At 40.6% G+C, this 26,277-nt stretch overlaps 1 protein-coding gene across 1 annotated transcript in view; it reads right to left on the reverse strand.

Moving 5' to 3' along the window:
- Positions 1-9,435: 9,435 nt before the first annotated feature.
- LOC136886247 (oocyte zinc finger protein XlCOF19) overlaps positions 9,436-26,277 on the reverse strand; it is a 55,674-nt gene continuing 38,832 nt past the window's right edge. The window contains exons 5-6 of the mRNA XM_068230800.1: positions 9,579-9,891; positions 9,436-9,483 (exon numbers count right to left, since the gene is read on the reverse strand). Of these exons, the coding sequence (XP_068086901.1) occupies positions 9,436-9,483; positions 9,579-9,891 (361 nt within the window). The remainder of the gene's footprint in view (positions 9,484-9,578; positions 9,892-26,277) is intronic.

A 26,277-nucleotide genomic window follows, 5' to 3' on the forward strand; every position in this document is an offset into this window, starting at 1 on the left:
TTATGTTTCAATCTGATCTTCTTAGAACAAAGGTATCCCCTAACATGTTGTATTAAGTACAGCGTTCGATTCTAGTCTTGATCCCTTATGTAGTGTTCTGAACACACCAGACAATGTTTTAATCACATGTTGAAGTTAACGACATCGAGTGCAGTGTTCGATTCAAGTCTTGTTATGTTTCTTTCGTAATCCGCAAGTCTAAACATGCATATCGCTGCACACTCTTGCCTTCGCGATGCGGGTTCGATAAAGTTATGCCTTGACAGAGGAGGAGGAGGAGGAGGCGTATAGTCTCCTTCATGATAGTAGATGAGTGGTTAGGTTAGCGAATGCACTAATGTTTAATGATGATAGTTAACGGAATTTCAAATTATCCGTCACCATAATTCAAAGGCATAGCAGCACGGTGCTCTGTTGATTAAAGATGGCATCTAGATAGAATTTCAAATTGCCGTCACCACATGTTAAATGTATGTAGCTAGAGATAAAAGCACGAAGCTCTGTTGAATAAAGATAGTGGATGATAGCTAACGGAAGTTTGTTTTCATATTATCCGCCACCACATGTTAAATGTATGTAGCTAAAGATAGCAGTATGATGATTTGTTGATTAAAGATGACGGATGACAAGTAACAGAACTTTTCAAATTGCCCGCTACTACAGAGAGAAGCACGGCGCTCTGTAGATTAAAGATGGTGGATGACGGCTAACGAAATTACCCGCATGATAGCAGCACAGTGCTCTATTGATTAAAGATGGCGGATGATAGCTGTCAAAAAAGCACGTGGCTTTGTTTCCAAACAAGAGCACGTGGAATTTACCGCCACCACATTTCAAAGGTATCTAGCTAAAGATAGCAGCACGACGCTCTCTTGATTAGAGATGGCGGATGACAGCTGTCAAAAAGCACGTGAGTTTGTAAAGCACGTGGAATTTGCCACCGGCATAAAGAGGGCAGCACGGTGCTCTCTGGCGGGTGACAGCTGTCAGAAAAGCACATGGGTTTGTTTCCAAACAAGAGCGTGTAGAATTTACCACCACCACACAGAGGGCAGCACGGTGCTCTCTAGATTAAAGATGGCGGATGATAGCTGACAAAAAAGCGCATAGGTTTGTTTCCAAACAGGAGCATAAAGAATTTTTCAAATTGCCGCCACTACATTTCAAAGGTATCAAGCTAAAGAGTGCAGCACTGAGGTTTGCGATGCAAGATGGCGGATGACAGCTGTGACGTACCACATTTCAAAGGTAAGTAGCTAAAGAGGGCAGCACGGTGCTCTCTGGATTAAAGATGGCGGATGACAGCTGCACGTGGCTTTGTTTCCAAACAAGAGCATAAAGAATTTTTCAAATCGCCACCACTACATTTCAAAGGTATCTAGCTAAAGAGTGCAGCACTGAGGTTTCGGATGCAAGATGGCGGATGACAGCTGTGACGTACTACATTTCGAAGGTAAGGAGTTAAAGAGGGCAGCACTGTGCTCTATGGATTAAAGATGGCGGATGACAGCTGCACGTGGATTTGTTTATCTCACGCTAGTGAGGTTAAGTTGGTAGCACTAAGGTTTAGGCCCGCCAAGATAGCAGCACTGCCGATGACAGGTGACGAATTTACATCTACTACGATAAAGAGGGCAGCACAGTGCTCTGTGGTTTAAAGATGGCGGATGACAGCTGTCAAAAAAGCACGTGGCTTTGTTTACCGCACGCTAGTTAGGTTAAGTTGGTACTACTGAGGTTTAGGCCCGTCAAGATGGCAGTACTGAGGTTAGCGATGCGTTGTTGTCTGTCAAAAAGCACGTGGCTGTCAAAAACACGTGGCTTTGTTTATCTCTCGCTAGTTAGGTTAAGTTGGCACTACTGAGGTTTAGGCCCGTCAAGAGGGCAGTACTGAGGTTAGCGATGCGTTGTTGTCGATGACAGCTGTCAAAAAGCACGTGGCTTTGTTTACAAATTCAAATTTCCCGCGGGTGGTGGAGGAGACCTCTGGGAGGCCTTTGGCTGTGGTTGCGGTGGAGGAGGCATCTGGGAGGCCTCTGGCTGTGGTGGTGGTGGTGGAGGTGGCATCTGGGAGGCCTCTGGCTGTGATGGTGGTGGCCTCTAGGAGCCTGTGGTGGTGGTGGTGGAGGAGGCATCTGGGAGCCTGTGGTGGTGGTGGTGGTGGAGGCATCTGGGAGCCTGTGGTGGTGGTGGTGGCCTCTGGGAGCCGGAGGAGGTGGTGGCCGCAGAATCCCTGTATTATACTACTGATAATGTTGATAATACTGTGCTTTACAAGCGTTTAGTCGTAAGTTCAGTTTTAAGTCCCAACATCCTCAACTTCGAGTCAAAGTTTTATAAAATTGTTTAACCCTTTGTTGGCAGATAGTAATTTGTTATTTTTTCATCTTGTGCTTTCTCCAACTCGATTTCTCTTTCCATCCACCCAATTTCATCTCCCCTTTCCACCTTTCCCCCGGGAGAACGTCGGCGCTTGTTATTGTCTCTGCTATTATATGTCCTTTTGATGACATGTTTTACTTGTTTCTTATGCCCTCTACTTGTACGACTCTTCCGGATCCAACCCTCTTGTATGCAATGTTCATTTCCCTAATTTTTTCTCAGCATAGTTTATATTTGTAAAAAAAGATCCTCTATCTCCCACCTGTTTCCTTCATGTGTGTGCTCGTGCATCCACTCATCCATGGCCTTCTTTACATTATCACTCCTCACGTTTTTCTTCAGGTATTTCATTCCCATGTCAAAAACATTTCTCTCTTCTATACTTAATTCTGATGCAACAAAATATCATGTTCTTAAAAGTTTAATTTTCAAGTAAAACACAAAAAAAATGTACAGTGCATTTCCATCTAACAACAATGTTTCTACTTCAAATTTACTCCTTATACCAAAAAATGTAAAATATGTAAGATGATCTTCAAAGTCCATGCTCAATTGTTATGCCGAATGTAGCTAAAATGTTACATCATGTTTATTATATCCCCCTTCTTCTCACTTTTCTACCATTTGGAGCGCTCCACAATCCCTGTCGCCCTTTTCCCCCCAAAACACTCCTGAAATCCTTGGACTCTTAAGCGTAAATTAATTTTGCTCCCAGTGTAAAATTTTCTTTCTCTACGGACGTACATGCTGCTGTCTCCTTGTTGGCACCACCATTGATTATGCACGATATCTCGTTCAGGAACACCATTCTTCGCCTACCTCTGCAAGCATTTACCATCTCCTACCTACTACGTTGCATCATCGCATAAATCAATTATTTGGATCCCTGCTTCTGATGCTTGCACAAAGAATGAGTTTCTGTGGCCTCAACTATTTTTCTACGAGCATGGGGATATCGTGCTGTACCTTGTGTAGCAGCCAAGCACATTACACTACCATCCACCGGACATGTTTTCCACAGAGTGACCGCCATTTTGAACAATCAGCTGACTGTCCTGCTCACCTGACGTCGCTCTAACGTCTCACACATTTTAGAATAAATTGTCGATCATTCCCTTCGACTGCTGCTGTTTTGGTTTCAGGTGAGACGTAGAGATCAATTCATGTACAACATCGTGCATTCATATTTCAAAACAATGACGGACTTGGGAGAGTCACGCAATTGCACGGCACCAAAATTCATTTGTGCTTTTGGCTAGTGAGCCTTAACTTACACGCTTTATCGTATTTTTGAACTACTTCACTCTTAGAGGAAATGTTATCTCCATGTGTCTGCCATTACTCATATTGGAACTCTTTTCGCGTCAATCGTGTCTCTCGGTTCCCTCATTCGCGTCCTGCCTCGACCCCTCATTTTCTTTAAACCTCGTACGATTGTACGGTATTAGGTATTTGAAATTTAGGCCTGACTTGTAATGAACTTAACTATCGCTTGATCATTTTCACTGTTGATTCTTTTGAATTGTGTTGCACATTCAGTTAAATTTATATCACTTGTTAACGATTTGGCGTAAGAGTTTCCACATCTATGGATCTGCATTAACTATATAATGTATTTAAACCAAACACGTACAATACACTGTCAATATTTGTCTCAGTATACATCGAATTAGATGGTCGGTTGTGTACACACACGTCTATCTATTCTAGTAAAAGGTTGTTGTTATGATTATTGAAATTATCTTTTCATTCAGTTGTATACCTTGTTACCATCCCTCACGTCCCGGATCCCTCTGGCTATATTCCACTGCGAACAAAGTTTTTAGTTATAATAACAATTATTATTATTATTATTATTATTATTAAACCTGTACTATTTCACTGAGCAGTAGCTTCTGCCTAGTATATGGTCACCACATGGTGGCAGAACATCCCCGAATGTAATAATGTTGACCATTTTCCACGAGCTGGCGGGCAATCTGTTTAGCTGTTACATACGCCTGATCATCTCTAGCTGTTGGGTAACAACTCAGACGCTTAAGGGACCTTCAGGATTTCTGGATACTGTTCCTCAGATCAGTCTCCTCCATCGCTCCTGTTATTAGATATCGCTTTTAAGAGATCTTCCCCAGCTTGGACGGAATCGGAGCTCAAAGGACCGTTGTCTATGAGATCACGTTAGTTTCTCAATATTTCCCTAGTTTACGTATAGGTATATAGTGTGCAGCCTCAGGGAAATGAGATACGAGAACAATGCTTGATGATATTTACAAAATCATTATATGATTCAAGAAGAGACTCTATATTCAGAATTTTATCGTCCAGTGTAATGGTACATTTCTCCCAATCAGCCTTCTTAAAATGATATCTTCTTCGAAAAGGAACTCAGATTTTAATGATTTAGAGGTACGATGTATAGAAGACGATGCCACAGAATTAGCTGCAAATAGAGGATTGTGGTGGCGCTTTGTAAATTCACAGTGGGTCGCAGACTGATTGCTGAAAGGCATAACAGTCTGTAATGAAGATGTCTGTAAAGGAACTGTCTGTGGTCAGATTCCAGCATATATCTGGCATATAAGAGGACTATGCAGGATTGCTTGACCCACTGATATCACTGATAACTGAGATATGTCCCATATACAGTAAGTTAATATTTGGATGATATCTAAGCCTACATCTTGCAATGTTGAATGATGCTGGAAGTTTGTTATGCAGTAGAATTATATCACATGAATCTGCCCATTATACCCCAGCATCTCCGCTTCTGTCGGTACGTGCGTAGCCCCATGTTGTATTATGACTGTTGAAGTCACCAACAACAAACTTCACATATTGATGCTGGAAGGCTGCACAAATCTAAGTACAGTACCTGGTAGCTTATTAATTGAGCTCTACTGTGTGAGTTTCAATGTGATCATGGGAGAGGATCTGGATGTTGGATAGCACTGAGGGTGTTCAACCACTAAATGCATGCCCTTGATTTTTGGATGGCGAAGATTCTCGTTTCGGCGAGTTTCCTGTATGCATATTATTAGCGTGTGGAGAAAACTGCGAGGGTTGTTGAACGACGGATAACGAGTAGAAAGTGGACCAATTTATCCTGTTTTTACTACTTCATTCATTTTTTAAACGGCCAGTTATATTGGGTACATTTTTATCTAGATACAAACTTTAAATATTGTATATCTCAACATCACAAATGTAAATAGTAACAACCTCACAAATATTAGTGTACATAAGTAATGTAAATTTTAATTGATTTTCACTAGATCAATGAAGTAATGAAGTGGTATACCTCTCACAACATGTAACTTTTAAAGTTAAAAGGAAAGATCCATTTTATTCTCATCATTTTAACACTAACTTGTCTTTAATAAGTTGCCAAATCGGGTCAGTTTTTATGCATGTACATCGTTTGTAATGGGATGTTTTTGCAAACTAGTTTGATATATGACAGCTGAGGATGACCCCATAGGGGTCGAAACCAGTACTGGATTTACTGTAATTAATAGTAAATAAACATTGTATTGATAAGGTGGAGGCTTCCATAGCATTTTTATGTTGAAATGTTTGATATCGTGCATAGTCAGGCGCTTACACTGAAATGCTCGACGTAGCTTCCCAGCATGACTGCAAGTTGGATAAAGCGGCAATGACTTTGCAGAATGTCTGTAACAATAATAAACATGATTGCCAGATGGTGGTTTACATTACAGCTTTGACTCAAAATAGTACTAATGTAGAGTAGAAAATGTCATAGCTAAATATCTAAACATACATACCCTATCCTCTTTTCTCTCTCATGTTTCTGGTTGCTAGGATACGCTTTCCGCTTCCAACACCTCTCCTTGGATCACATGGAGTTATTTAACAGAACAATCTTCCATGTTATTAACCACTTTGTTCACAGGGCACGTTCAATTACATTCAATGAAGGGTCACTTTGGTCATCAGCTATGTTCAATTAACTTAAATTCAATGAGACTTCACTTTCATCATCAGGCACGTTTCCTTAACCTTAAACATTAATTTTACCGGGCGAGTTGATCGTGCGATTAGGAGCGCGCAGTTGTAAGCTCGCATCCGGGAGATAGTGGGTTCGAACCCTACTGTCGGCAGCCCTGAAGATGGATTTACATGGTTTCCTTTTTTCACACCATGCAAATTCTGGGGCTGTACCTTAATTAAGGCCACGGCTGCTTCCTTCCCATTCCTGGGCCTTTCCTGCCCCATCATCGCCATAACACCTATCTGTGTTGGTGCGACGTAAAGCAAAATAGCAACAAAATACATTAATTTTATTGGATGACCATGATAGCTGAATGATGTACATTGGAGGTTACTCAGATTCAATTTTAGGGTCCAGGTAACTCATCCTATACTGATGGTCAGAGAGTGGACAGCCCCAATTAAAAAGGTGTGGCGATAACTTCCTGATAATTAGATGATTATGAAACAGGAAGCATAGTGCACAGTTGTTTATGGAGCAAAGCAGATTAAATCCCAAGATGTTATTTTCTAGTCAATCACAAAGTGGTTTCCTATAAATAGCCCTTCAAGCTTTCTTTGTGGTGGATATTAATTACATCCTGAAATCGTCCAGCCGCAGCGTTATATTAATGTCACTGACCACATACCACTGTTTAGGCCATATTTGTAAACATGCCCGCCATCACATTTCATTGTTTTTGATTGAACATAGTCAGATAATGTAAGTACTTAATTTAAATAAGCAGGCCTTCCTTGGTACCCGACTGTAATGTCTGGAAGTGACAAAGAGCCATTAACAACCCCCCATACACAAGAGTTGACAATTCATGCTGAAGGCCTTTAACAGGCAAATATCAGTTTGACATGATGGAAAGGGTTCAGTATTCACTATGTCCCTTCAACACATGCAACTCGGAGATATAAGAGATTCTTAGTGACTTATTTGAGGTTCCAGTAGAGAAAAGCGAGTGGCCAATTCTCCGCCACTCTTTAAAAATTAAGAAACTTACGGACGAGTATACTGCAACTCTCACATACGAACCTTTGCTTACACACGCCTCCTCCAGAAGTACGTGATCTTGATTAACGGCTATGGTCACTAAAGCTGAACTTTCAATTTTCATTCAGAACAGGTTGACAAAGTATTGTTGTTCTAGAGTTGCGGAAACAGGTACAGTTTTGAGCTACAGGTCTACTTATAATTAAAAGAACACACTAGTGACACATAGGAAGGGGAGCAAAAGGAGTGCTTGATTTTCAGCAACAATTTCTTCAATTGCATACCCTATTATGACTTGACTTGGCACTTATTTATTCCCCTGAAATATTTATTCAAACGTTTGAATATTATTTCGTGCGCTTCTACTATTTTACTAACTGTCTTTGCCATATGATTCTTCCGTGTTCATACGGATTACTTCTTATTCTCGAACCTATACGGCTCTTCAATGAGTGTTAATGAGCACACTTCTACTGAAGTCCGAAAACAGAAAAAGCGTCGTCCATGGTGTCATATATCTGTGATTGATGAGGAGATAACTCATGAAATGTCCTTTGATCCTTCCGCACACGGACCTGGCATTATGTCACCACAAGATTCCATCTCAGAGAAAATGGCACAAACGGACGAACCGCTGTCCGGCGTACACCAAGAGTGTGCCTAAAAAGTGCCGTTCTGGCCGAGGAACTTTTTTTCTCCGCTGTGTGCGATCGCATGTTCGTGGCTGTATCTACAGAATTGGAGAAGGTCGTACGGAACATCAAACTCTCTTGCAGTAGTTAGTGGGATGTAAAATAAAATACGAATAAAACTGTTCACATGTGCGGCTTCGGCCCGGCGGGCAGGTTTTAAATGAACGCAACGCCCATGCTCGAAACACTTCTTAGTTCTGCGACGAGAGACCCATGAAAATAATTGTTTCCCCTCTCACTCACCGTGGAGAGAACGATCAAAACAGGAAAAAACAACCCTGAACAGTGGATCACTCGGCTCGTGAGTCGATGAAGAACGCAGAAAATTGCGCGTCGATATTTGAACTGAAGGATATATTAATATTGACATTTCGAACTCACATTGCTGTCCATGAATTCCGTTCCACGCCTGGCTGAGGGTCGGTTGCTAAAACTGAACGCGGAGAGTTGCTGCACTGCTCCGTGTTTTGTGACATCGTTCGCACGCAGTTGGTGTACACCGCCGAGACGGCGCACCAGCATAACTTCACGCCGGAATGAAGCTGCACGAGATTAAATAATAATGTAACGAGTACATGATCCTTTGAAATTTTTTACGGAATACCGAACAGTCGTGTGCCTTAACATCCCTGTGCATTCGGGTGCGAGCTCTATGATAGATTTTTCGGCTGAAAAATATGCCACGGACATTTCAGTCAGTCAGTCAGTCGTGTCAGTCTGCAAATTCCCTACTAGGTTTCCTTTCCGGATAGATTTGCCACAGACATTGCATCAGTTGACTTTACGCCGGTGTGCGTCCGCACATGTACTGCTACGTAGGATTTACTGCTAAATGACTTGCCACATATACTGCAACAGTATGGCTTCTCGTGTGTGTGAGTCCGCATATGACATGCTAGGTTGCCTTTCTGCGTGAAGGACTTGCCACAGACATTGCACCAGAACGGCTTGACGCCGGTGTGGGTTCGCACGTGTATTGCTAGATGAGCTTTACTGTTGAAAGACTTACCACAGACATTGCAGCAGTGGAGCTTGTCTCCTGTGTGAGTCCGGACGTGTACTGCTAAATGACGTTTACTGTTGAAAGACTTCCATAAGACCTTACAACAATGGAGCTTCTCGTCTGTGTGAGTTACCAGGTGATTCGATAAAGTACTTTTATGGGTGAAGATTTTACCACAGATACTACATGAGTATGGCTTTTGGCCTGTGTGAACCCGGATATGTCCAGTTAGGTTGCCTTTAGATATGAAGGATTTGCCACAAACATTGCATTGGTTTCGCTTCTCGCCTGTGTGAGTCCGTTTATGATCTTTCAGAGTGGATAAATGACTGCAGAATTTGCCACAGATATTGCACCAATATTGCTTAACGCCTGTGTGCAACCGCATGTGATCTGCTAGGTGGCTGTTCCAGCTGAAGGATTTGCGACAGATATTGCAACAATGTAGCACGTGAGAACGCATGTGGTTCGTCAAGTTACACCAATTCCTGAATCTTTTACGACATACTGAGCACTCGTTTGCTATACCACTTGTATGTAACCGCATGTGGTCTGTCAGCATGTTCCTCTCTGTAAAGCATTTATGGCAAAATCCGCACTCTAGGAGCGGGTGGATCCTCAAGTGTTCCGACAAGATGCTTCCGCTATCGAACAGCTTTCCGCAGTGACCGCACTTGAAGGGACGATCTTCATTGTGTCTCTTCAGATGTCGTAAGAGGTCTAAATTCCCGGCCAGGACATCACTGCACACACTACAGCAAAAACAAGGTGCTCCACCATCCGGAGGTTGATGATCTGCATAGCTTACCTCAGGTCTCGATCTGCAGTGAAAAATTAATACCATGTGAACAATAGTTCAATAGCCACCTATCACATAAAGGAATTCCTAATGAACATTCCGCTCACTGATACCCCATGCAGAGAGCTTGTTACTCATGAATATCACATTCCTGAGGGTAAACATCATCTTAGGTTAAATTCAGAGTGTAGACTTAAATTTCAAAAGCTCTCATTTGTTACGAGGTTGTGTTGCATCTTTTCTCTCGAATCACGATATCACGCGCAAGAAACTTCTGACCATTTTGGAATGAACGAGTTAACAGACCTCATTTAAAGAATGCATGAGAAGTGGTCCAGCCTCAAAGGAAAAATACAAGCCCTTTAATCCGGCACACATTTAGCTATTGAAATCTGTATATTCTGTTCTACATAAATGATGGCACATGGTTTGGAGCTTTTATCTTCTTCTTCCACACTGTGCTTTGTGGCATGCAAGTAACATTTTTTGTAAAACCTCTGTTAAGGTTGAGATTCGCAGTGATGTAGATATTAGTAAAGTTGAGAAAATTGTTTGCCGACAGTCAGCTAGATCTGCTGAATCATGGCTAATGTTTTATGAATGTTACTTACTGTCATGCAAACACACATATTGTATTTGTACATTGATATCATATCAGTGTATAGCATTAGATTATGTCACAGTGCGGTTATTTCTAATTAGGTAGCTTTGATGTGCGATCAAACAGAGCCAACCTATATATAGGACAGTAGGTTCATACAAGGAAGTTCATACTTACTACCTTCTATTACATCAGCCTACCTCTTAATTGCTGTTTTAACAGAGGCCGTATGCAATATGGAAACCACTAATCCTGATGAAATCCTGGAAAGGCTGAAATAGAACAAGCAGATGACCGCTCGTACCCTAACACTGACACTTTTTTTTCTCACCCAGATACTGCTGTCATAGACATTATGAATGCAACAAACAATATGGCTTTTATATTAGTGTTTTATTACAAAGGGCACTAGGAAAGCTTTGCAATGTGAGTGAACGTTTAGACTTCTTCAAAATAATTTCCACCACACTCAATACACTTGTCGAAACTAGTCACTGAACCAACTCTGTCACGTTTTTCAGTTACATTTTCACACTCTTCATCCAGTGGTGCCAGAAGCTCCACGTAGGATGCAAAACGCCGCCCTCTCAGCTTCATCTTCACTTCTGGGAAGAGTGAGAAGTCACATGGGCAAGATCAGGACTCTATGGAGGGTGATCAAGCACAGTCAACGCGGATATGGCAAGAAAATCCAGTTACATTAACATGATGTGCTGGAGCATTGTCATGATGCAAGAACCAAGTGTTGATGCGTCACCTTGGACAGAGCTGCTTGATAGCCTGGAGGACCTGAGGCAGACAAGTCTCACTGTACCACTTCGCAGTAACTTTCCTTTGTGTTTCTAGCACATCCCGAGTCAATATGCCCCGTTTAGTGAAGAATACTGCAATCATCCTTTTCTTCACTAACCTTGACTTTCGCACAGTCGCACGGGTGCCCTCATCTTCACACAGCCACACCTTTTTCCGAGATTTTGTTGGGACATCGTAATAATAAAGCGCACCGTTTCACTCGATGTGCCCTTTGTTCCTCTGAAGGTGAATGGGGTACCCAAAGGGAACAAACCCCTCTAACATGGAGATGGTCGTGTAGCATTGAATGAAATGCAGCTGCAGGGATGTGGAGGGACTCTTCTATCTGCCCATAGCAACCGCGTCTCTTGATGCAACATTTTCCTCCCAGCTTCAATGTTTTCCTCGGTCACTGATTCAGACGGTCGCCCAGAACGATGATCGTATTCAACCCCAGAATTTCCCCTCTGGAACTGTTTGTACCAGCATGAAATTGTTGTCCGATGAGGAAAGTCTTTCCCCAGTACAGGAGTCACTTCCTCCAGGCACTGGTCAACAGTTAATCCATGAGCAAATCTGTAGCGGATAATTGCGTGATATTCACCTTTAGAACACACTGACATCTTAACTTGCTTTCAATTCCATTGCTTGGTAATAACTGGTGTGAAGGTCGCACCATGCTCTCCTCTAGAGCGGATTTCACCCCTCTTTTCATCCCTCACCATAACAGGGGTGACCGGCCAACCGTTTTTGCGTATTGCAAAACCTTCCTAGTGCCCTTTGTACAATGTTCTCATATCCTGAATTGAACCCAAATGCAAGCTCTCATGTACTTGAACATTCACACAAGTTTCCCCCTAACACTACGGTAAGAAGGAGCACGAAAAACAAGACTTGAGCCAAATTTCGAGATGACAGAACGATGAGTTGCACCTTAGTGGATATTGTTCCTATGTAAAGGAACGAATGAGAAGCCTTTTATTTCAAACGTTCACTGACAACCTAATTACTTTTAGTGGATTGATAACACAGTCAGACGGCATCCAAGTCTGTGCCTGTCTCCCCACCGCAAGTGGATCTACATATTCTACGATAGAAGAGCAAAAAATAATAATTTCTTGCTTAAAGGTGAGATCAGGCACATGGGAAATAACAGTCACGCAGAGCAGGATACATCGTAACATGAACTGGTACTTTCTAATTCATATTGTATTCACTGAGTTCACATGCCCGAGTCGAATGCATGACTTCTACTCAAGCAAAGTAATGGGAGGCTCGACAACATGTTCTTACTGCACACTTAGGAGAAAATGAGTGGATAAATAAAAGGGGGACATTGATTCCAGATACGACAGGATAGACACCTTGATCATCACACAACATATTGATGTAGACAACAGGGGCAGAAAATACGACACTTGATTGTACGTCATACGTTTTGTGGCATATCATGCCAAGCAAAAGGTGCAAAAGTCTGTGGTCATTCTTCTTTACCAGATTGTGATTTTTGTGACAAGTGATTTATTAGGTTCACAATTAGTTTTTCAGTAATATGGCATTTCATTTTTTATTGACAAATTTGATGCACGAACCAGCTACATTGCTGTAACACGTGACGCGTCCCAGGTGAAGGATACAGGTTCCGCCCTGGCCTGCCGGTAGAATTGAGCGAAATTGAATCTCTCTCGCGGACCAAACACGCACAAGTACTTAATGACAACTTTGGCAGAGATGGAGACGTTCCGTACGGAGCAGTTGACAGAAGAGGTACTCTATCTTTTGGGAAGTTAATTCAGAAAGGAGCGTAGCGTTTCATCTCCACAGGAGCAGCTGCAAAAAAGGCGTCTGTTCCCATGTCCGGAGCGGCGTAACTCCCTGCTGTCATGAGCTCTGAAATGCCTCAAGACAAGCCAGCCATAAAATAACACCACACACATGATTACAGAAATATGTCTCATGGAATCGGAACCAATGCTAGGATGTCCTCTGAAAGGGACGCGCATTGGCAGGGCCCAGTCACCATGAAAAGTATGCAAGGGTTGCCGTCGCACGGGCTTGACGGCTAAGCAAGCGAGTACCCCCATTCTGTATCCCATCACTGAACTACCTCTGAATGAACTGGCAAATTACCCACAACACATCAGAGAAGGCATATAGGCATCAGTGAGGTGCAGGAATAAAGATGGAGTGGAGAAAATTCATGCGAAATGGGGAGCAGTTACTAACTTATGTTCAACGGAAGCCGAAGAACCACTAATGGTGGTGGCACTGTTTTATCGGCAAAATTTAACGGTCCAGTCTCCGAGGTGCAAAAGTATGACAATCACTTGATGTAACTCGTCCACATTGGAGAGAGAAGGAAATTCAAATTTTTCAGTGGAATGCTCCACACACTGGCCTGGGCACGGAGAACAAACATGCCTACCAGGCACTGCCTGACGAGAAGACCGCAGACAATCTCATCGTTGCTCGTGATCTGAAAGGAAGTGTCAAACGGAGGAAGAACACACAGTCCATGGCGTTCATGAATATGGACAGAAAAACGACAATGGCAACAAATTCCCGATTATGCAGAAACTGATTATCGCGGACACAAAAAGCGTGATATTCATCTAATCACATACTACAGTGGCTCCCATCCAACTTACACTGACTACATCCTTGTGAGACGAAGGAATCTCAAAGATGTTCTAGAGACAACAGTTGTTCCTTACGAAACCGCTGCGATGCAACGTCGACCAGTCATCTGTAAGCTGCGGATAAAGTCATCAGGAGCCCAATACTTCACAGGAAATAGGTCAAAGGGAATCGAATCGTGGCACCTGAAGAAGGAGGCCAACTTTGTTGGAAATGTTACAGTGCCACAAATCACCATAGCTGAAGTGAGTCGGAAGGCGCACGCACTAATCTTGAAACAACTCAGTCAGGGCGACGACAACGAAGGGTTACCTATGACATGTGGCTTCGAAATGACCATGTTAAGTATGCAGTAAGGTTGAAGAAACAACTGTACCACGAGTTTCATGCTCCTCGGAATGCCTACAAAGCAGCAACTAGTAAAGTGAAGGAGGTCGTTGCTGTATCACAGGCAAACCGGTAAAGAGGTCTATATGTGAAACATGACACGCGCGGAATATTTACCGGCTACTCAAATCGTAGCATTGCGAAACGGCAGAAGTCCAACGTTTTTACAGCATCAATGAGGAAGCAGACGATTTGCTACTGGACTGGCGGGAAGCGCGAGTACACTAGCGGAACTGTTTGTTAAGAGTGAAGACATGTTTTCCAGTGTTGACTTAGTTAAATGTAACAAAGGCTTTTCAGTCTGTCAAACACACTGCAAATACAATGTAAATTATAACACTATGAACATACATGTAAAATACACACAAACAAGGAAAGAATGACATGTTTCGTTCTACAAGAACATCCTCAGATTCTATCAAATCACTTAAAGCTTATATATATTATGACCTTCCAATGAAGTGTAATTACATGTCAGGGAGTCATTGAAGGTCATAAGGTCATAAGTATGATAGATGCATATGGACGGTATGGATGTAAGATAAATTGTTGATGCACGGCGAATTTAAATATATTCGTAATATATGAGCCGACACAACTCGCGAACTGATGGTAGATCTTATGGAAGAGAATCGGTAGATCAAGCTCAGAACCCCGTGGTATACATCGGACCGCATGAAAACAGTGTAGTCACAAGCGGGTATCAATAAATATTTGCAGTAACAGCTGAGGAGAAGAAAGGCCAGACATTACATCTAGTATTACAGACGTCAAGGAGGCCATGGATTGAGCCGGAATTATACACAGTTAATCATCTAACAGGCGTGTGGTATGACGTACTTCAAGTGGAGAAGAATAAACAATAGTAGCATGAGTTCCTTTGTGAATCTCCGTGATAACGTTTCCTCAAATGTCAAAATCATATGCAAAGAAGTCAGGATTGTAGTTATGTGGTTCATGGAAAGCAGCCTCATTATTATTATGGTAAATAATGCGATCTTTCCTTCGTTGTTTGCCGTGTTAGCTATGAAGCGAGTGTGATCTTGAATGCCACAGTTAAGTTCTTAAGTACCGATGTGTGAGATATTTGATGTGGTGATCTTATAATATGAATAATTCCGCGGAGTGTTGTGATGTGTTTAGTGGATCGATTCAGTGATGGTTGTATGAATAATAGTGAAACTCTTCAAAGATATTTTAGCTCATTTATGTAGGGAATGATGATTGTTTTCATTATGTGGTGGACATTGTGTGGCGTAAAATACGTAGGGTCATCTAAAGGTATAGTTGACGGTATAATTAGAGAATGATTTATTGAGTGGTGAATTGCGGTAGTAATTTAATTCTTTGAGATGGCCAATGGTTTGGATAGTGTTACTGAGAGGTATTTCCGCCGCGTATATTTGAGTTCATTAGATGAGCGAGTTTCGTAGCGTTGATTGGATGTTTTTCGAAGAGATTGGATAGGCATACGAGCTGACTTGAGTTTAATTTGGTATCACATGGATAGCGGAATGTATTTTACGAACACACGAATAGGATCTTCGACAAGCTACTCGAACGATAATTAGATTGTGAGAATATTGTCACCTGTACTGTAGATCATCTTGTGGCATTGCTAGATGTAGTAAGTTGGCGCTGTAGAAGTATTTTCCAGCAGGATGGAGTGGAGCCGATGCAACGCAGATCGTCTGGCATTTGATCGTTCACTTATTTATGACAGTAGTTAGTACTTTATTTCAGGTGCAGCCATATGATGCCGTTGGTTGGATGGAGACATGCAGTTATTTAATTATGGAGCAATGATATTATTATTATGTATTTGAAGGATTTTTGGTGTTCATCATGCGCCGTTAGAAAATTCAAGTTATTATTCAGTTAGTTAGGAGGTTATAATGAAGTAATAGGAAAAGTAGAGCAGGGAGGACAGGTTCGTCTAATAAATGCGTCAGCGAATGAATAAACAAGATGAATGAATAGAAACTGAAATTGCTGATTTTCCATTATATTAATTATATATTTATTTAAGTGAATCAATGTTGTTTAATGATGAGATTTTAATTTAATGACTGACAATTATTTTCCAAGATGGACTTGATTCTTTTAATACAGTGCGATAAGAGATGCACAAGGATAATTTATTTTTACGTTGCATATTCAGTTGTTCAATTGTAGTAAGTTAATTTCATTTTATTAAACTTATTACACTTCCAATTTTTCATAGCAATTTTCATTTATGCCTAATTTAAGAGAACTTATTATTTTGAGACTGATGTTAGATCATTACCAGGTTAATTATTGATAGGATGTGACCGCTTTCTTTCAGAAGGGTCATGCCCTGAGTGGAAGATCATGTAAACCACTGAATTCTAGTCGAGCGCATTATGAAATTTATTATCATCTTCGAACTAGGCGTCCCACGAACGGTCACAATATATATATTGTACCAGGAAAAGTTCTTGGGTAAAGGGCATGAGTAGGACCTCAGGGAGTGGAACTTGGTTTCGGAGCCGATACAGAGTAGGATAATAGAGCGAATAATAGATGGTTATACATTTTTATAAACAATTTATTGATTCATCACCCTGCAATATGATTATTGGACTCAAATCTGGCATTGAAATTAAAAGTTTAAACGTAATCTTCTCGAATTCTGTTCATGAAAATTAAATTAATATCAGATTCCAAAGTCTTTCATATGTGAGAATTAGATTTCCACCTAAAGTCTTTCTAAATATGAGCACACACTTGTAACTGCAAATTGACATGAGAAATTAAATTTCTGTTAAATGTTTTCAGTTTTTCAGTTTGTAAACGTTGATGTATAGCACACTAGAAAAGCCTAAAGTCTGTCCATGAGATATGAAAATTAAATTTGAAAATTAAATTAATCACAAAAGAAGAACTTCTGAGAAATTATGAGAACTCTGAAATATTTGTTCACACGCGGCACTGAAGTTTCCACTGTTCAAATTAATGAGAAAATTTTAGTCAGTTTGTTACTACTCAATTAATGAAAGAAATGTTGCTACAAAAGTTGAAGGATGGACATCTAGAATGTTCCGTGGAGAATCAGGATCAGCGATGTTCCCTTAACATACCATGTTGACGTCCCCCGATAAGGTGATGATAGCTGGAACTGGATCATGTAGAATTGCAGCTCGTTAAGGTGATTTTGCGCACACGGAAAATTCACTTGGTGCGAGTAGTTATCACTGACACTGTCATTTACTGTTGAACACAGTTTATGGTGTAATTGAACTGTAAGACGTTAAATGAATAATCACAGTCCTTTCTGTATGAAATACTATTTAAAGTCGTTACTGAAAACGTCCATAATGACACAGTTCACATTTGAAAAAGCACAGTCTATAATCACAGTCTTTGAACACGGTCATTAAGTCACTAAGGATTATTTTCTGATTATCTTCTTATTATAACGTCATATTACCTCAGAAAAAGTTCTTAGTATTCACCCAGTTTACTACTGTAAGTTGTATACTAATATGGCATGAACACTATATGAATAAAGAAACACAATTCGATGCTCGAAAAGAAATGAGTTCTGGTAATTCTACACATTAGTTACTGTTCATGGTAGAAGGTCAATATCATGTGAGGTAAACTAAGTCTGCACGTAATGATATATTCTGTGAACGTTAAATATTTGGGATTTGCACTTCAATAAATTCACTCGTATTATATTCTCAAATGTCTCTAGAATTAGACCGTAGTCGCGACGTGATATACTAAATACAGTGCGACATCTTTTATAATTTTGTCGGCGATATAACTTCGTATTGCGGAAACGCGACGGCAAGTACTTTCACCGTGACTGTGCGGACATACTGTACGATTGTCGGTCGCTCCTCTGTCTCACTCACACACATCTGTGTACTCGTCCTTGTACTGCTCTGCTCTGCTTGTTAGCCTTGACATATATACTGGCGCTGGGAGGGGTGGTATCTCTTGGCCGTGTGACCGTGAGTGCGTAATTTTCTTAGACTTTAAATTATTATAACTCAACAACCATGGGATGGATTAATTTGAAATTCACAGGGATTAACTTTTATGACGCCCGCTACAATTCAGCGTTTGTCCCGTTGAAATTGGTTCAGGCGTTGAAAATCTTGCGAAAAGAAAATTATTTTCGAGAAATATCTCTAGGGGAGGTGAACTTCGAACGACAGGTGACGTCACTTGACTCCGCCTAGTGCACTCGTGGAGTCTGGCACATGCTGGAACATTCCTTTACTTAGATGATCGTACGTCGGACGGATATTTTATGCTGGAATGACGTATATTTCGACTGATATGGACCAGGACCTAGGCTTTCCTGGTACATCTTCCCCTTGGTTGGACGAAAAGAAAATGCGCAGGATTTTCTTTTCCAGGCTTTACTCTTCCTGTGGTACATATTGTTTTAAATTGGCTCTCTGGAATGGGATATAGCTTCTTCTGATAAGGAGACAAGATATTTACATCAAGATGATATCCGTAGCCAGCTATCTCTCCAGGCTTGTCATCGAACACACATGCAAATTTTTGTACAACATCATTTTTGGCCTCCTCCAATTTCAATTTAATTTCCAGGTCTTCAACCACATTATTATATTATATAATCCGGACCTATGATGGAGTTCTCATTGAATAGGGACTCTGCATCGTCCTCACTTTGGTCACCCTTTCCACATTCTGCTACGGCTGGCGCAACCTCGCTTACAGCGGGCTTAATTATGTCACCACCGGCTTCTTCAAAACGGGCTCCATTCTCTTGAACTTCCAGGTCGCTTCGTCCTACCAGCTGTAGTCCTACTGAATTATTCTTTAATCTTACGAGGTTGGCATCATAATCAATGGTTCCTTTGTATTTGATCATAAAATCTGATCCAAGTATTAAATTGAAGTTAAGACGTGATACTACCAAAAATATGTGTTCGAATGACTGACTGTTAATTTCAAACTCTAAAAATGCCTGGGATTTACACTTAACAACTTTATCAGGAACTATCCCTCTTACTTTGATCTGAGTTGCAGGCAATAACAAAACATTGTTCTGATTTTTAAGTGAGTCTACAAGCCTATCAGAAATTAAAGAAGCTTGTGCTCCAGAATCGATGAGCGTAATCACCTGTAGGTTGAATGTGCGTACTGTTATGACAGGTAACGAACGTGTAATGATTGGCCTTGGTGTTTGTGCGTCTTCGAATAGTAATTCGGAATTGTCAATGTGCCAGTAATTGATAACAGCAGTACAATAGTTTGTATTCTCGTCCTCATCGTGTTCTGCAGTCAATCTCCCTATTGTGAGATCGGCGTTTTTTATAGCACCTGTTGATTCAGGATCAGGTGATCTTTGTTCACTTGGTCCGAATTGACGTTGGTATTCCAGGGATGTGGCTCCAAGCTCATCAGGATTACGATTTCTCTCCCTGACGTATTCCCGTGTATCCTTCCATCTACTTTCGAGTTCTCGTCGTCTGGACTCACGATTTCCTTCAGGAGTGCTTTCACGCTGTCTCCATAAATTCCTAGGTTGGTAAGGGTGTCTATCCTGATTCCTCTGACGTCTAAAATTCCGGAATCTGGTTGGGTTGGTAGGGCTTAATCTGCCTTCTTCACGTGTCCTGGGTTCCTTTCTTTCCGGCGGTTTTATTTCCGCAGAGTTCGTATTTATTTCTCGACTCCTGTTAGTTTTCGGACTAGATTGGATATTAGCCGTGTCTAGCCTGCGCAAAGTAGCGTCGAAATGTTCCAATGTTTTAATGTTGGCAGCGACTAGTATCTCTTGAACATGAGGCGGATATTGAAGTGTCAGGATATGAATGAGTTCGATATCTGTCAAAGGTGGACATAAAAATTGTATTTTCTTTAATTGCATTAAACAATAACCTGAATATCGGGAAGTATTGACTGAAGTACTGTATTTACGAGAGTAGAGTTGCATCTTGACGAGGTGTTGTCTTTCAGAATCCCAAAAGCGTTTAAGAAGTGCCTTTTTAAAGTCGTCATAGTTTTTAAAGTTGCTCTTAAAAGCTATCGACCATGACAAGGCTCGTCCTTCTAGAAGCTTGGATACTACTCTAAGTTTTCTATCGTCATCTAACCTATTCTCTTCCAGGTAATCGTCGACATTTAACAAAAATTCTCGAGCAGTATACTCGCCACGTCCTGAAAATTTGACTGGTTTGTCATCTGGTACTTTAATGAGGGTTGTTATGTTGTGTACTTCCCTCGACGAACCAGGGATTGTGAAGTCAGTCGTATGTTCTTTGAGTTTAATTTGATTCACTTCTTCAGACAAGTTTTAAATTTTGGAATTAATTGAGGCGTCTAAATCTTTTATTTCATTTCTCAAGTCAGTTTTAATGACTTGTACGTCTTTACAGAAAGCAGCTATCTGGGTATTCGTGCTGTCTAGCTGTCCTGTAATACGCTTGTCGAGTTCTCCTTGCGTGCTCTTAATTAATCCTATCTCGTTTCGTAATTTGCCCACGTCGTTCTTTAATGCATCTCGCAAGTTTTCCTGCACCTGAGCTAGCTTTACTTGAGCTTGTGAGATGTTACCATGGGATTCTTGAAATTCAGTCCGTAAATCTTTGAGTTCGGTGGAAAATGCTTGAACGGAAGGAAGAACATTTCTAAGATCTTTGTCTAAAGACTTGACGACCTCTGTCTTTATGTCTTCCTTGATAGACTCTAAGTTTTCAACAAACTGATCCTGCATGTTTTTCAATGTGGCTTCGACTTGTGCACTAGAATCAGTAAGTTTCTTTTCGAGGCGAGTTCCAGCTTCACGGAATCGTTGCTCGATAAGGGCACTGGATTCAGTGAGCCTTTTATTAATGACTTTATCGGCCTCTGCAAACTTAGTGTTCAAGGTCCGGTGAATTTTATAAGTTAAGTCTTCGACCTTGCTGCTTGACTCATTTAACTGCGTTTGTAGTTGAGTATTAGAATTTATTATTTGAGCCTGCAATTGGGAATTAGAGTCAACTATCTATGACTGTAGTGCGGTTATTTGTATATTCATTTGAGTCTGCAATTGGTTATTAGACTCTACCATTTGCGTATTAATTAGATCTATTTGCGTGTTCATTTGTGCTATCTGGCTGTTAGACCTACCGATCTTAGCATTCTGATCATTAATGCTAAGCCTAAGAGCTTCGATTGCTGCAAGTAAGTTATCTATGTTTCCGGAATATTCGAATAAGTCAAATACAAGTTCTTCGTGTTCGTAATAGTTGCAGTCGAATCCTGTACTCAAATTGCAATTTATTATGACTTGAATCGAACCCTGAATGTTGCGGTTATATCTATTATTACTGGCGCATCATCTATTATTATGGCACGGCTCCAAATCGAGCCCCACGTTGGGCGCCATCTATTATATATTCTATCCTCTCTGTACCGGGAAAAGTTCTTGGGTAAAGGGCATGAGTAGGACCTCAGGGAGTGGAACTTGGTTTTGGAGCCGATACAGAGTGGGATAGACTCGCAGAGCGAATAATAGATGGTTATGGGAGGGGCCTTGTAGAGCGATGTGGATCTCTCCTATTGGATGATTAAGTCGAGTATACTGTACAGCGGAGAAGGGAGAGAGAAGTAGGGCGGAGCGGCTGGAGCGCTGTGGAACGTTCCATCAACATTGGAGAGGGGAGGGAGGTTACTGACCTACTTCATGTTAAATGTACTTTTATGGACTATGGATGAATGCAAATTAATAACTTAGGTGAATAAAGTAAGGTACGGTATTATTATTATTATTATTATAAACGCAATTTAATGAGTAGGTGTTGCCAGATATAGAGCGAATAGGGGAGATTATTTAAATGTAAATGCTCATTCAGGTTATTTGCATTAGCATTTTTTGCGACGTAAACATCTATTGCTTCTTTTATATTCAAAGATTTACTTTTATTTTCGAAGTGTAACATTTTTAGATCAGTGTTGATGTCTGTGAAATGGTGTGAACAGTCGTATATGTGCTCCCCGAAGGCTGAATGCCGATTATATCTGATCGCGTATTTGTGTTCTTTGTATCTTGTACGGAAATTACATTTTGTTTGACCTATATATGTGGCGTTGCAGTTAGGTTCTTGGCACTTGAGTTCATATATTCCTGACTTTGAGAAAGGGTCCTTTTTGTTTAGGTTGCACCTGCTGATGTGTCTCTTTAGTGTGTTATTCGTTCGAAAGGCTACATTACACCTTGTTTCTTGAAAATGTTAGCTACTTTATTATATATGCATATGACGTCATCCACGTATCTGCTCCAATGTAAGATTCCTTTCGAAAGCTGGCCCATTAAGAAGATGTTTTCGAAGTTATTCAGAAAAATGTTTGCTATTATACCTGATAACGGTGAGCCCATGGCTAACCCTTATTTTTGGCAATATATTTTGTTGTTGAATGCAAAGCAATTTTGGTGTAGTGTTGTTCTAAGAAGGTTAATAACTTCTTTGATTTCTTGTAGAGAGGTGTTTTCTTTAAGAAGTTTTTCGATAATTTTAATGGATTCATCTATTGGTATGTTGGTGTACATGTTAGTGATGTCAAAAGATATCATATGTGTGCTCTCTGTTATTTTAAGTTTATTTAGGTCTTTAAGTAGTTCTAGGCTGTTTTTAATTGATCTGTCTCCTTTAAGTGAAATTTTCTCTTTTAGAATTAGGTTCAGTTGTTTGCTTAAATTGTAACTTGGCGCATCTTTAAAATTTACTGTTAGTCTAATGGGACACGGCTCTTTGTGTATTTTGGGCAGGGCTCTTAGTGTGGGGAGTTTAGGATTTTTGATGGTGAGGCTTTCTTTTCATTGGTTTGTGAAAACGAAGACCGTTTTCTTGATAGCTTGCTTTATTTTTAGGGTCGCGTTGCAGTTCTTGAATACCGCTGTTGTTGATAAATACTATCGTTTTTTCTATGTAATCGTCTTCCTTCATTATGTGTTACCTTTATCCGCTTTCGTGATGATAAGGTTGTCGTTTTTAATTTTGTTCTTAACCGTTTTCAATGTCAAGTATTGTGTGGCGTAATTCGGTTGTTTGGTGAAATTTTCAGGTGCGATTATTTTTAGGGCTTCGTAGGTGGCTACGTTTTTTATTATTTCTCTTTGTGGAGAGGGTATTTTGTTGCAAGCAATTTCTAAGTTAGTGATGAGCTGTTTTATGTTGTTTTCGTTATGACGTTCCTGGCAGTTGAATTTGAGACCTTTCTCTAGCAGATTTATTTCATTCTTTGAAAAGGTAGTGTCTGATCTGTTAATTCATCTAGGGTGAAAATTCGCGAGTTTGTTGTGCTTAGCGTTTTCTGGATTTTTCTGTTTAATCATTAGGTTACGTATTTTATTGTCAATGACCTTCTGTTTCCGGATTGCTTCATTTTTAATGTAATCGTGTAAAAAGTTAAAGTAGGACGTCCATTGTGTGTGGTGCCGGAAGTAGCTTAACTTTAAATGGATGTGTAGAATTTGTTTATTGATTTCCTGTTTCTTTATGTACGCGAATTTGAGTTCGTTTCTGATCCATAGTAATTGTGATTGAGATGTTGATATTTTAGCCGAAGTTGTTGTGGGTTTAGCTTTTATGGGCATGTACTTAGGAACGAGCTTCAATTCTAGACATTTATTATTGAAAGTAATTGATCTGTCAATGTTCATGATTTTGATTTTAAGTGATTTGAGGTTGTTGGCTTCGTAATTTGCCTGACAGGCCGAATTAAGTGATTTGATAGAATCTGAGGATGATCTTGTAGAACGAAACATGTCATTCTTTGTATGTTAGTGTGTATTTTACAGCTATGTTGATAGTGTTATAATTTACATTGTATTTGCTGTGTGTTTGACAGACTGAAAAGCCTTTGTTACATTTAACTGGCAGAACTACTTCGTCAAATTATCTATCTAGGAATCTCCGTATCTCCCAATCCCAAACCCCTCCGCTGTTGAAGGACCAATGTAGAAATTTGACGTCACCGAAATCCAGGCTATGCTGACGGAAATGAAACCAGGGAAAGCCATCAGTCCTGCTTATCTTCCGGCAGAGTTTTGTTTCTCTCAATGGGGGGATGTAGCAGTGTGGCTAAAGCAAGCTTTCCAATCATTAAATCAAAAAAAGGTCCAAACCAACAAATTGGTGATGGAGTATCCATTCAAAAATAAGGGATGCCCTGCCGATTTCAAATTACCGCCAATCATGCTTTTGAACCACGTAATGACAGATTTCAAACAAATCTTCCACAAAAGGATTAGCGATTTAGCCCATCATACAACAGGCCAAACTGGATTTGTGTAAAACTGTGGCGCAACAGGAGCAACCCACGCTGCATGGCTATTATTTAAAAAACAGTGTGAAAACAATAAGAGGCTTCATCACGACTTTCTGTACCCTGAGAAGAACTTCCATCAGGTACCTCATAAGCTTATCAGTCAGCGCTATAAGAACATGCCATTCCAGAGCATCTTGCTGAGAGGGTATAATTGCTCTGCGAAGAACCAAGGAGTTATGTTCAAGCTGCCGCAGCAGCGTCTGATGACTTCCGCATAATTGCAGAATTCCACCAAGGCCATGCCTTATCACCACTGCTGTTCATTCTTGTGACTGACACCATTACATCAGACATGCACAGTCCAATGCCATGGACATTTCTCTATGCAAATGATATAATTCTGGCTGCAGACAATAGGCGCCAAAAAGAAGACTGGAACAATCGACTTAAGCAATATGTCCCACGCTTCAACAAAAAGAAGACAGAATACCTGACATTACATCGTCGAGAAGTTGGAGCAATGCATGTTGACAGTGAATGTATAGCACGAGTATCTTGGTTCCACAATCTCTGATGAAGGCCAACTTTACTGAAGAGGTCAACTTAAGGATAAACAAAGCCTGGCTGAAGCTGAGAATGACGTGCGCCCTTGCGACGCTCAGATGAAGGACCATCTGAAATCTAAGATCTACTGAACTGTTATTCATTGTGTGGTTTTCTACAGCAATGAATGCTGGCCAGCTAAAGAGGAGGTACAGTGCCAACTAAGCATCATGGATACAATGATGCTTAGGTGGAAGGCTGGCATAACTAGAGCTGGATCACATTTCAAATGATGTTTTAAGAAAATATTTTGGTATTGCACTGATCCAGAAGAAAATTGAGGAAAGGCCTGTGCACTGGTTTGGGCATGTGTTGATTGCAGAGGACAATATATTGGGACAGTCAGAATATACACAGATAGTCGGTGAAAAGAGGCGCAAGGGACGAACAAGAGAGCATAAGACAGATAAAGTGCACAACGACCTGAAAGCTGTGAGACTACATACAGACATGGCCCGAGACTGAACTAACAGGAGACAATGAATCACAACAATGGACCAGGCAGGACTAACACTAAAGAAGCAGAATAACAAGTAGCAGACTGATGAATATTCTGTTATAAAAATAGGATACAATGGATATTTTACATATCCTGTCATTTAACTTCCTGTGTCTCAATTCTCTCTCTTAAAGCCTTTGTCCTACACCAATAAAGCATTATTTTTGCAAAATAGTATTTGAAGGACAGAACGCTTCTGGATTTCATGTTTAAGTAACTCGTAAAAATGCATTATAAATAAAAATATATAACTCAACAAAATAGAAATTTCAGGATTATCTGTGTTAATCGGGAGTGACAGATTGAATATCCGGTAAAATTTTTACTAGTATCCACAAGTGGGGAGTTCGTAAGTGAAATCTAGCCTGAATGGAATTTTGCAATTCATATTTCTGCTTACATCAGTCGCAGATGGCAGACGACCATAATAATTGTTATTTTCACCCCGATCATGTCTATAAATATGAAAACCATGGAGGAGTTGCACAAAGTGGTCAGCTCAGGGCCATATGACACTCTACAAGAGGAAGGAAACCGCATCACTAATTATTTAACACAGGGTGATGTGTCTCTCCACAAATGGCAGGTAATCTCATCACTAATTGGTAAGATCAGAAATATGT

Source organism: Anabrus simplex, chromosome X, assembly GCF_040414725.1.
Source record: "Anabrus simplex isolate iqAnaSimp1 chromosome X, ASM4041472v1, whole genome shotgun sequence".
NCBI lineage: Eukaryota > Metazoa > Arthropoda > Insecta > Orthoptera > Tettigoniidae > Anabrus > Anabrus simplex.